Source organism: Balaenoptera acutorostrata, chromosome 13, assembly GCF_949987535.1.
Source record: "Balaenoptera acutorostrata chromosome 13, mBalAcu1.1, whole genome shotgun sequence".
Taxonomy (NCBI): domain Eukaryota; kingdom Metazoa; phylum Chordata; class Mammalia; order Artiodactyla; family Balaenopteridae; genus Balaenoptera; species Balaenoptera acutorostrata.
The window spans coordinates 44,897,786-44,911,032 of NC_080076.1; the positions used below are offsets into that span (position 1 = coordinate 44,897,786).

A 13,247-nucleotide genomic window follows, 5' to 3' on the forward strand; every position below is an offset into this window, starting at 1 on the left:
CTGTGCTTGTAGAAACAGGGAGCAGATAGCCTGATAATTAAATGTAATAATAACACCACCTTTCACTTTTATAATGAAGAGAAAGTGCTTGGAAAGCTACTTCATCAGAGACAGACAGGTGGGTTTGTTTTCAAGAAAGCTCTAGTGTCAACTGCAGAGAATCTGACTTATTTTCCAGTAGCTTTTAAAAAACACAGGAGCAATCCTCATTTGTAAAATCAGCTCCACCTCTGTATCCGAGGGACAAGAATAGCAAGTGGGGGACTTTAAAAGGAAAAAATAAATTAAAAAGACAAAGCTGCTTTGATCAGGATTGCCTCTAAAAAATCCATTGCTCCAGAGGTTTTGTATAAATATGTTAGCCTCTTGTAGTTCTCTCCAGATCTTTAACTGATAAAGTCTGTAATAACAATAATCTTTGTCTTACAGTCTGTTACTTTCTCTCTCACTCCTTTTTCTACTTGTACGTGAATATTCAAAGACACATATTCAGATATGCGTACGTGTGAGAAATTTAATCAGGTATTGCCTGAAATACCAAACAATATAAAACTTCCTCCAAAGTCAATCTGTCCATGGGAACTACAAGTATCATAACTTTGTAGTAGGGTTGAGCAGTGTGTGACTGCCTGATGGTTTCATTAGGTATCTCTTCTAGGTATAGCCTCAATCCATTTGCCTACCAGGTATCTATCAATCTTTATACCATAGCTTTAACGTCATCACTAAGTCAATGACAAGGTATATTGTATTACCTTGAATAATTAAACAGATGAAATGCCTGATTCCTAAAACCTCCAGATAATTGAGGAAGTAATGATTTGGTCCTGAACTATTGCCTGTATTGTCCAGATAACCACCAAGTCTCAATTTGATATTGAACTTGGGAAATCTATCATAACTGGCAATTAATAATGAGAGCTCACATTTATTGAGCACTTGTTATTTGCCAGGCGTAGTTTTAAACACTTAAAATGTATTTGAGCAAGGTTCTCTTATCTTCCTTTACAAATAAGGAACCTAAGACACAAAGAAGTTAACTTCTCAAGATAACAAGGTTAATGAGCTGTAGGTCCAATATTTGAACTCTGGCAGACTAAATCTACCACACATGTTCCCCACCTCTCTGTAAACTGCCTCTTTGTGAATTGTGATCTAGGGATGTTCACCTACCAGTACTTGGAAGGGCTGCCTAGCCAGGTACAACTCTAATCAGGAGGAAGCTACATGAGATGGAACTTTCTTACAAAGGTTGAAGGGAGGTGGTGTTTAGTATACTTGGGCTAGGTTTGAATCTGTTATCTTAACGAGAAAAGCACTTTATGCTGAGAATGGTAGAGCAGAAAGATGGAAGGAATCTAGGTTCTAAGGACATCTCTGACCCAACCCTGAGGGCTCCTTCCAATCTCTGGACTTCCAGGTATGGGATATAATGTGCCCTTATTGTCTCTATGACTTTTTTTTGTTATGTTGTGTTATTGAACTATTATATTTGAAGTTGTATAGCCCATTGAGTACTAGAAAAGCCACATTAACATTTTCAGTTTAATATTTGTTAAATTCCTCATAAAGTATTGTCACTATTTTGGTCTAGTATTTATTAAACCATCATGATATATTAAGTGGTAAAAGAAGTTGTACATCAGAGATTTTAACCATAACAAGAAAAAAATCAAACGTTAAAAGAATGTTAAGGGGGACATTTTTAATTAGACTAATGTTATAGTTAGATTCAGTATTTTGCGTGTATCTTAAACTATAAAATTGGCTTACGTGAAAGAATGCATCAAAAATTGCCAGCACTATATCTTAAGAAGAGGGGTAGAAAAGAATAACATATGTATAATGATTATTGTTAAATGCACTGTCCAAATCTGAAGTGTCTTAACCAATTTCATAATGTCTTTCTCAAAACTGAAAAAAAATTGATGCACTAAAAAAAACATAATGTAGACTAATCACTTGTCAATTTTATTTTTAACTGAAGCCATTTTGTGGTAGCTTTTATAAGGACAGAGTCATGCAACATTCTATATCTTTCCCTTCAATTTCTTCAGACAATCAAACACAAATCTCTTCATAGTAAATTGAATAGATGCCAAACAGAAACTTCGGGTGGTAGCTTTGCTGCCTCTTCTTTGATAAGAAAAGGGAAAATTCACCATCATTCATTTAACAAATCTGTACAGAGTGCCTATTATGTGGCAGGCACTCTTCTAGGGACATAACACCAAATGAAACAGATAAAAACACCTGTCCATATGAAGCATGCATTTTAGTTGAAGGAGATGGACAATTAACCAAAAAAAAAAAACTAGTAAAGTAAGTAGTAAATGTTATAAAGAAAATAAAGCAAGAAATGAGGATGGGAACGCCCCTGAGAGGGGGGCTTGTGATTTTAAATAGGATGGTCACAAAAAATGGCACTTAGATGAGGTTAGGTGGCAAGCCCCATGGATATCCAAGGAAAGAGTGTTCCCCGCAGAAGGAAGCCACAGATGCAAAGACCCTGAGGCAACATCATGCACGGCCTTTTCAAGAAGCTGCAGAGGTCACTGGAGCAGAATAAGCAAGGGAGAGGGATTGTAGTTGAATGTGAGGGTCTTGAGGTAACAGGAACCTTCTGAGGAGGGAGGCAGGGAAGCACTTGCAAGCATTTGAGATGCCCTTGGCTTTAAAATACTCTCATAGAGGTAGGGCTTGAGAAAAAGCATTTCACTGTGGCCATGCTTTAGTTAATATAGATCTTTTTTCTCTGTCTCTCATGTGGCCCAAGTCTGTTAAGTGCAGCCAGTGTAATAAGACGGTTCACCATGTACCAGATTAAAAGGAATGATCAGCTTGAGACAAAATCTGTCTAATCTGTTACTTTTTTTTTTTTAACCTTAATTCTATATAGCTTTGCAAGTTAAAATTTTCTTCATGATCTCTTTTAGACTTTTATGAGCTTTTATTTTTTCAGTGTCCACACAAATCTATTGATGTTGTTATATATTTTAATCCAATAATAATACTAAATGAGTTTTAATAAAAACCAGCAGAAACTTGCCCTACCTCTCCCTAGTTCTCCTTAAAAACAGTCATTCTCTCTTTTACCTGCTGTTCTTGGCATTCACATCTGTATATATATTTTGTTTGTTTGGTTGGTTTTGGCTGCGTTGGGTCTTCGTTGCTGCACGCGGGCTTTCTCTTCGTTGCGGTGTGCGGGCTTCTCATTGCAATGGCTTCTCTTGTTGTGGAGCACGGGCTCTAGGCATGCGGGCTTCAGTAGCTGTGGCACGCGAACTCAGTAGTTGTGGTGCACGGGCTTATTTGCTCTGCGGCATGCGGGATCTTCCCGGACCAGGGCTTGAACCTGTGTCCCCTGCATTGACAGATGGATTCTTAACCACTGCGCCACCAGGGAAGCCCCACATCTATATTTATAAATAATTTGTTAAGGTGATATGTCTTTGTCTATCACTTTTGACTTTCTGATACCTGCCACTTCTTCCCATTTTGATAAAATTAAAACAAAAAATAGTTAAATCAAAGATCAGTGTTCACATTACTATGTACTGCAGAGTGAAATAATTATTATGATTACATTTCCTTTCTTATACAATTGCCCCTTTCTGGAATTTATTTTTGCCTTTGTCTTTTACCTAAATAGATTTTTAGAAGCAAATGCGTTAAAAAAAATTCTGCTACTCCTTTGAAACCACCATACATTTGTAACTAGTTATATATTTTTTTCAAATGCTCAAACTCTAGCATCCCTTTTCGCCCTGCCCCACCTTTTTTTCTGGGAATTTTCTTCCTACAAACTTTAGTTTTTCTTCTTCATTCTGAGTCTGATTGCTCTTTAGGTCTATGACACAGACAGCATCCTGGGATTTCCCTTCCCAATTCTCATTAAATGTATATTTTTGTCCCTGAGCCCTATGTCTTCTTTTTCTTCAATTACTTCTTGGTTCTGCCAAAGCATATCCTCTTGTAGTTTGCTTAAAACTAACTAACTAATTAATTTTTAACAAGATACACAGGAGATGCTCTAGAAATGGAATAACAATGATTGGTTATTCTCTTGATGGGTGATTTGATTGGGTAGAGAATTCTGGGTTGAAAATTATGTGAATGTGCAAAGAATTTGAAGTCTTTCCATCCCTGGAGCTCTGCCATTCCCATTGCTTTGCCCAATATGGTGATTTTGTTTCCATCCGTTGTGCTGAGTGCCTTGAATCTCATGTTCTTCAGGGCAGAGAAATTGTCTTTTTCCTGATTAATCCGCTCTGCTTTCTCTACCATCTTCTTCTAGATGTTAGACCTTTTAGATTGATCCTTTACATATTTTTTTCTTATTTTCCCATTCTTGATCTTTTTATCCTACCTTTGAAGATATTTCATGATTTTATCTTTAATTCTTCTCTAGATATGTTTCACCTTGTTTATAGCTACTTCATTATTCTCCTTTTCATGTCTGAGGATATTCATTGGGCGGCTTTGTTTCTTATTTCTATTTTTTGGTGGTGATGGTGGTTGTGGTGGTGGTTGATTGGTTAGTTGGTTGATTATGTGTATTTTCTTCTCTTCCCAGAATCATCTCTATTTCTTTCAAGTTTATTTTTTTTGTTGTTTTATTTTTTAAATTTCTGTCCTTTAGATTTTCATAAAAAATGGAGTTACACTTATCTCAGTTTCTGTTTATACTTAAGATTCATGTACTAAAGTGTGTTTGGACATTTATGTCATTAGACAAGATTGTTGATTAGCAAACATTATTCTTGAGTCCTGAGGTTCCCCTTCCCCTTTATTCAGAGAATAGCTCACAGTCTTCCACCTGATCAATGAGAGGGTGAAGGACGCTGACTCTAGACTCTACTAAGGGGTTACTCCTGGGATCTGACACTGTTAATATACTTCTAACCACCCCTGACTTTCGGTACTATCTTCAGCCATGCCCTGCACTAACCTGGGAACTCCAAGCCCCAAGTCCCCTAGAGGTTCTAAAATGCAAATCAGTTCACTTTTTGTTACTATTCACCACTGCAAGACCTTTAGGTTTTAGTTTTTTCCATGCTTATAACCCCATCAAAAGACATTTTCCCAAATATATTAGGATACCTCCTCTGCTGCTCTCTTCTCTCCTTTTATCTTTGCTCTTATGAGTCTGTTTTATCCCTTTATTGTCTTTTTAGAAGTAACCTAGAGAGAGAGGAAATAGTATGGTCACACAACCGTCTCTGATCTATACCTGTGATTTTGATTTTAAACATTTTCTGATTTTTTTCTAAGACTTCCTTACTGACAAATAACAAATCTGAGAATATGTTGTTTTGATTTGGTTTCAAATAAAATAATGCCTAACAGAGCAGCTACTCATAAACATTTATTCACAGGTAGTGAATATAATGAAAGTATTCTGTAATTTAATGATTACAGTATAAATGACTGGTCAATTACTGAATTCGAGCTAATGCATAGCATCAGGGAAATATTATACCTTGTCTGTATGAAGAAGTGTCCTCCTCTTTCTGTAAAATAACAGGCACTTTTTTCTTATGAGGCTTCTAGTTAATTTCTTAGCTTCAGAAATATCAATCTCCTTAGTTCTGAAAGCCATATTAGAATAATTTAAATAAGCATTCTGATAGGAGACTGCTCTGTGTTTTCTGGCTGAAAGACCTTGTGTGGACCTAGGACAAGTTACCACCAGATTATATAATACCATTTAATATCGAGTCCCCCCATGAAACCTATATCCTGCTTTGGTCAGCCTGGCCTATGTTCACTGAGGTTTAGGGCACTGAAGTGTTCATGCTAAGATCTTGCCATAAAAAAAAAAAAAAAAAAAAAAAGATCTCCTCTTGGAGTTTTTTTTCTCTGACTGACCACAGATTGTTTTAAAAAAAAAATCAGAAACACTAATATGGCAAATCTCAGCTTGCCCTTAGCTCTGTGATTAAGCAGGATAAGCAATAACATTGACAAGTTGCCTTGATAAATTTCAGAAGCCAAATGAAACTGTTGACTCTTGGGAATGAATTCACTGGAGGATGTTACACTCTTCTTAAGGAGTAGTCACTGGAGATTTCCCCAGGACTCCACAGACATAAATAATAAAAATTAAAAAAAATAAAACTGTTGGCAAAAATAAAATAGAAAGGCACAGACAAAAATAAGGGAAAACTTATAACCAGTGTTTTTGATGTTGTTGTTTGTTTTATGACAGCTTTATTGAGATATAATTCACATAAAATATAATTCACCCCATTGAAGTATACAATTCAGGGAGTTTTAGTACAATATGTTTAGTATATAAAATATTTAGTGTATTTAGTATATTCAGAGAGGTGTAGCCATCATCACACTCTACTTCTAAAACATTTTTATCATCTCAAAAAGAAACTCCATACCCCTTAACGGTCACTTACCTTTCTCTCTTCCCCCAGCTGCTGGCAACCATTAATCACTTTCTGTCTTTATGGGTTTGCCTATTCTGGGCATTTCATATAAATGGAATCATACAATATTTGGCCTTTTGTGTCTGGCTTCTTTCACTTAACATAATGTTTTCAAGTTTCATCCATGCTATAGCATGGATTAATATTTCATTCCTTTCTGTCACCAATAATATTCCTTTGTGTGGCTATAACACATCTTTTTATCTATTTATCAATTGAAGGACATTTGGATTGTTTTAACTTTTTGGCTATTTTAAATAATGCTTTTATGAACATTCATGTATTTTTGTAGACATAAATTTTCATTTCTCTGGGGTGTATTCCAAGGAGTGAAATAGCAATCCATATGGTTTAAAGTGTTAAGAAAATGCCAGTTTTCCAAAATGGCTGTACTATTTTATGATACCAGCTGTGTATAAGGGCTCCAGTTTCTCCACAACCTCACCAACACTTTTTATTGTCATTTTTTAAGCAATTCCAGTGAATGTGAAGTGGCATCCGATTGTGGTTTTTATTTGCATTTCCTTAATGAATAGTGGTGTAGAGCATCTCTTCATGTGCTTATTGGCCACTTGTAGATCTTCTTTGAAGAAATGTCTATGCAAATCTTTTTATAATTAGGGTTTATTTCAATCTAAATTTCATTCCATTCATCTATATGTCCATTCTTATGCCAGTACCACACGGTTTTGGTTACTGTAGCTTTGTAATAAATTTTGAAATTAGCAAGTGTGAGTCCTCCAGTTTTGTTCTTCATTTTCAAAATTGTTTGGGTCCCTTTTGTTTTCATATGAATCTTAAGATCTACTTGTCAAATACTGCAGAAAACACAGCTGAGATTTTGATGTGGATTGTGTCGAATCTGTAGATCAGTTTGGGTAGTATTGCCATCTTAACAATATTAAGTCTTCCAATTTGTAAACATAAAATATCTTTCCATTTATTGAGGTTTGCTTTCATTTCTTTCAACAATATTTTTCAATTTTCAGGGTACACATCTTGCACTTCTTTTGTTAAATTTATTCCTAAGTATTTTATTATTTATGATACCATTATAAGTGGAATTGTTTTCTTAATTTCATTTTCAGATTGCTCATTGTTAATATATAGAAAAACAATTGATTTTTATATAATGATTTTTTGTCCTGCAACCCTGCTGAACTCATTTATTAGTTCTAATATTTTTGTTGTGGATTCCTCAGGATTTTCTCTATGAGATCATGCCATCTATGAACAGAGATAGTTTTATTTCTTCTTTTAAAATCTCTATGCCATTTTTTTCTTATTCTCACTGATTGCCCTGTCTAGGACCTCTAGTACAACGTTAAATTGAAGTGGAAAGAGCAGACATCCTTGCCTTATTTTTAATTTTAGGGGAAATCATACTATCATTTGCCAGAAGTATATTAGGAGTGGATTTTTCCTAGATGCCTTTTATCAGGTTGAAGAAGTTTCTTTCTACTGCTAGTTGGTTGAATGTTTTTATCATGAAAGGGTGTTGGATTTTGTCAAAAGCTTTTCCTGAATTTCTTAAGATAATCATATAGTTTTTGTTCTATGTCCTACTAACATGATTGTGTTACACTGATTCATTTTCAGATGCTAAGCCAACCTTGCATTCCTGGGTTAAACTCCATTTGAACATTGTGTATAATCCTTTTTATATGTTGCTGACTACCAGTTTGACTTTAGTTGTGATCAATGCTCTGCACACTATTTGGAAAGTGGTGACAATATGAAACACTAAGTATAACAACAGTAATAATATGCTTGCCTGACTCTGTGCTGGACATTTTTACATCCATTGACTCATTTAGTCTTCACACCAGCCCAATGAATTGGATCCTAATTTTACAGACTATAAACCTGACTCTCAGAGAAGTTATGTAACTTGCCCAAGGTCATAGTACTAGTACTAATGAGTGGAGATGCTGGTGTTCTGAACAGTCTGACTCCATAACTGAGCTTTTAGCCACGCATTCCAGGAGTATATATTGAGATATGGATACTCTTTCCTAAGTAAGCACTGTATCTTCTCTTTGTATTTTCACTTCCATCTGTCTGTTGTGTTCAGGGTTCAAGCCACTAAAGATGAATTAATAGTGCTGATTGACAAAGTTGTTTCTGGGGCAGAGGTACAGGTTCATTCAATTTAGATTCAGTTTGGCACTCACATACCATAATCTATAGGGATGAGAGCATGTGGGATAACTGAAAATAGATAACAAATACACACTGGATTTAACTAGAAAATGTCCAATTTCTTTTCACTAAAATGCAGAATTATGATCTAATTCACTGTCTTTAATATTTGCATGATTCTTTTTTCCAGATGTTTAGAAAGACTTCCCTGAGCTTACCTTGCCAGATCTGTTTGGGTCCCTCAGGTTACAAATATATTAAGGATAAGGAGTTTGCAAAGGAATAAAGTCTTAAAGAGAATATGCAAAACTTGTATAGCCATAAAGAGAAATGGAAATAACATGTTGGATTGGTAGAACATTGTTTTCTTTTTCCAAAATACTTTTTCTTTTTCCAAAGTAGTATGAACATATTGTTTTACAGTTCAAGGAAGGAGAAACATTAAATAAGTGAATAAATAAGCTTATTTTGAAGAAAACAGAGACTGAGATTGTAACGTATATTCAAATACCATTTTGAATCTTTTTTCTACTTTCTGATTTATATTTCCCAATGCCCTTTAAATTTACTGTATTTAATAATCTGCTGGGATTTTTTTTAGAAAGTACTAAGAAACCTTAGCTGCCAAGATGAAGAGAGCTTTGAAAAGATCTGCACCCCAAAGTAATGTCCAACAGAAAATTATCATTCAGATTAAACAAAATGAGCTAACATTAATTAAAACTCCTTTTTTTTTTCGTGGTGAATGTCTCAGTTCTTACCAGTAGCTAACAGATCACGTCGGAGAGTATTTAGGCGTTCAGAATCCACAGTCCCCAAAAGAACCTCCAAATCTGAACTCCAGGAGCTAATATTTAAGTAGTTGTTCATCAATTCTACTCGGATGAAGAGAATTTCTGAGGAGCCCTTGTCTTTAACAGTGAGAAAAGTTGGAAGAAAGGAGCCCAACTCAACTATCCCTGCCCTAAATCCTCATGATTCTGAGCTCTTCCGTTTCACAGAGCAATCCTGTGTGAAGTGTCAGCTCTGTGCTCTCCCCCACTGCCCGTCTGTAGCGCTGCATGGCTTTGCATTGCTTAAGGATAAACAGGTTGAAGTTGCATATGGTTAACATTTTTTGTTTGAGCTGGTGCAGGGAGAGATTGTTTAGCATCTGCAGGTCTCACATGGTGTCACGGGCAGTAAAGGAATGACTGAAGTAGTTGCAGACAGCATGGAGTCTGCGTTCCTCTCTTTGCCTAAGAAATCATGGATAATTAACATGGATTGAATACAAAGCATGAGAGCAGAGGCACGAGATCAGAAACCCCCATCTCCACGTGGGATCTCCATATTTACCTGTATTATATGAGGCAATAAAAAACCAGAGGAGAAAAGTAATAAAAACGCAATAGTAATAAAAACTTATATTTACATAATTTCTTTCTGCCCCAGGATTCCGAAGCATTTGATGAAAATCATATAGGAAAACCTGTCACGGGACCTGTGACTTATAACTGGCAGAAGAGCTCATTAGCAATTACAGGCTGGCCAAAGGAACCAGAGACAAAATGCATTTCAGAAAGAGAGTCCTGCCTTAGGTCTTCTGACTTATCCTGTTACCTTTATGACTATAAATCAGAGTGATCAATTTCAAACATACTCCTACTTGTCATTTGAAAGTGGCGAGAATCATTAAAAGCTCACAAATTCACCAAATTACCATCAACCTGGAACTGTGAAACCCATGGTCACTTAGGGAAGTGTTAAGTGCACATTTTATGTCCTTTCATCGGTGCTTCCCAACATGGAATTAAAGGATAAGGCCTTCATCTTATGTGCCCAGCATTATCAGGTTTCCCAGACATCTTTCCTATACGTGAGTTGAAATTCGTACTGTGGCTATGAAATCAGGCTGGTTTTGTTATGACTTGAAAAGGTTTGTAAGGCACAGCTGTCATCTCCAGCTGTTTTTATCAGTGATCTGCAGGCTACAGTGGTCCTTTGTAAGTTGTGCTCTTACAAATGCCATGAGGGTGTGTTCTACTAACACCCACATATTGAGAATCCCCACCAAAAACTGGATTTGAGAGAGAAATTGTGCTTGAAGCCAAGAGGATTTTTGAAAGATTAGACAGTAATAAAATAGCTACTTCCCCAGAACATGAGGACTTCTGTGGCAAATCCATTGCTTTTCAACTCAACAAAATCTCTTGTATGTATCAGGCAGGTGCCAGTTATAATTCTACTCCTCATAATAATAGTGAAGGCACATGATGTAGGTATTCTGTAAAGTCTTTAAGCATATTACCTCGTTTAAGCCTCAACAACATGATGAGGTAGGTACTACTTTTATTCCCATGTAAGGATAGCAAAGTTTGGGATGGTTAAATTATCTGCTAACGTCACAGCCATTTGCAAAGTGCCATTGGTTCTAAAATGAAGTCACAATGAAATCATTCTTTAGTCTTATCTCTCGGATTCTTATCTCTAGATAATAAGTCCAAGAAATAAGAGAAAGTAAATGCTCTCCTGCCAGTTTAATTGAAAGAAAAGTAAGGAGTAGAATCTCATAAAGTCAGAGATGAGAGAGCAAATATAAAATCAGCCCTATATCCTAGCTATTGATATCATGTCATTATTTTTTATCAATTCACCCAACAAAGACTATATATTTTTCATTGCTATAGTGGAAATCACAACTAAACTGTTATAATGCCAATTACACTAGAAAAATAAAGCATAGCATAAGCACTATCACTTGCACAGGGTTTTTATGTTCTGCTTGATATGACTTCATGAGATAAGATATAATAGATGATATTACCTATTTGTGAACTTCTCCAGTCCACTTATTCACTCTACACACTCCCAGCCTCAGTTTCCCCTCTAAAATCCTCCCAGCTCAAAAATTCAATGATCTTATAATTCTAAGTCACAGCAGTTTTTTGAAAGTATGCTTTACTCATTATTCTTTTTATGCCTTTCGAATATAAGACAGTTGATATTAACCAAGTATTCTCAAATAGTCTCACAAACATTGGATGTTCATTATAGCAATCCTGACTCCAACAAACCTTCATGAATCAACCTGTTATAAAATAAAGCATTACAGTAAGGCAGATAAATATTATCATCTGCTACAGCTTCTCAAAACATTCTTCATAAGTGATGTTTTATGCAACATGATTGGAAAGCTCTGCCATCTCCCTTAAGGTTAAACTTGTGATCATCATGTAGATAGGAAATAAAAACCTCTGCATAGAATTGTATTCATATCATTTATGAAGCAGAAGTAAAGAATCACAGAGAATGAAATGTTTTCATAACAGCAAAGAACCACAGCTAATATTTTTTGAGCCTTTGCTCTGTGCAACACATTATATGCATTACTTCATTTAAGTTAAATGTATAATAATCGTGGGTAAGACTTCTTGAGGCTTCTCTCATTGAATACTCACAATAACCCTATGAAGTAATAAAGTAGATAACTGATATTCTACTCAGCACATTATTATTTAGAATATTCACATTTTATTTGAATTGTCTCAAAGTCTCCTCCATTAATAACAGAGACTGTTATTTTCCATCCAATTTATCTCTCCTTCTTCCTTTACTAAGAGAATGCTAATTGGATTAAGGGTGCCAACGTGCCCGTATAAAAACTTGCATTCCCAGACTCTCCAGTAGTGAGAGGTGTTCCTTTACACACTCCTGACCAATAATATATAAACAGAAATTTCCTGCTAGGAATTCTGTGTAAGCCTATTTATTTATTTATTTATTTATTTATTTATTTATAGCAGTAAGACCAACGGCAGCAAAGAGTTCAGCTTTTTATTGACCCTGTTACTAAAGAGGTTTAGTCAAAAAGACCAAAGCACATGCCATCATGAGACTCTCCAGATTCTTCTTCCTTTGCTTCTGCTTTCTTCTCCTCAGCTGGGGCAGCAGTGATGGAGGGGGCGGGACCTCCTGCTGGGGCGGGACCTCCTGCTGGGGCAGGTCCACCTGCCCCCACATTGCGGATGAGGATCCCGATGTTGACATTGGCCAAAGCCTTTGCAAACAAGCCTGGCCAGAGATGTTCCACATTTACACCGGCTGCTTTAATGAGGGCATTGATCTTACCCTCCGTGACTGTCACCTCATCGTCGTGCAGGATGAGGGCCGAGTAGATGCACGCCAGCTCCAAGACGGAGGCCATGGTGCGGGCAAGTGCTAGGTGGGGCTGCCGGGCACGGTGCTAGTCGCTGGATGAAGCGAGGGCCTCACCCCAAAAGTGGCCTTGGCTTCCTCGGAAGGACTGAGCACCTTAGAGGCAGCTGAGGAAAGGCAAGTAAGCCTTTGTAAATGGGACAGTCTGGGTTCTTGCCCGAGAAGATGTTTAAGGGGACACACGCTGCAAACAGATGGTCCTGTGTGGATTTACCCTGGCCCAGTCACATCTTGTTCTTCTTTCCGTACCACTTCGTACCTCTGGGTGTCAGGCCCCTTCCTCTCTTCCAAAGTGGGGCCTTTGGAAAGTGTGGTCTTCACACTCAGTTTGGATGGAACTCAACACAATCTGGAGAAGGTGAGAGGATCCTTAAAGGAATGCCGTTGATGGACAGTATCCACGTGCACTGAAGCACAGGAGCAGGCAAAGTTGTGCTCACCAGGCTTCCACCTCCCTTCTTTGTC

At 36.7% G+C, this 13,247-nt stretch overlaps 1 protein-coding gene across 1 annotated transcript; it reads right to left on the bottom strand.

The window, feature by feature from the left end:
* Nucleotides 1-12,426: 12,426 nt before the first annotated feature.
* Nucleotides 12,427-12,771, bottom strand: LOC103000576 (60S acidic ribosomal protein P1-like). The gene is made up of 2 exons (XM_007167053.1): nt 12,696-12,771; nt 12,427-12,638 (listed from the first exon to the last, which is right to left on the bottom strand). The coding sequence occupies exons 1-2, from the start codon at nt 12,769-12,771 to the stop codon at nt 12,427-12,429; spliced, it is 288 nt and encodes a 95-aa protein (XP_007167115.1).
* Between the last annotated feature and the right edge of the window lie 476 nt (nt 12,772-13,247).

Coding starts and splice junctions, on each gene's coding strand:
- LOC103000576 (XM_007167053.1), bottom strand. CDS start 12,771: ATGGCCTCCGTCTTGGAGCTGGCGTGCATCTACTCGGCCCTCATCCTG. Junction 12,639..12,695: donor TGAGGTGACAGTCACGGAGG/GTAAGATCAATG, acceptor ATCTCTGGCCAG/GCTTGTTTGCAAAGGCTTTG.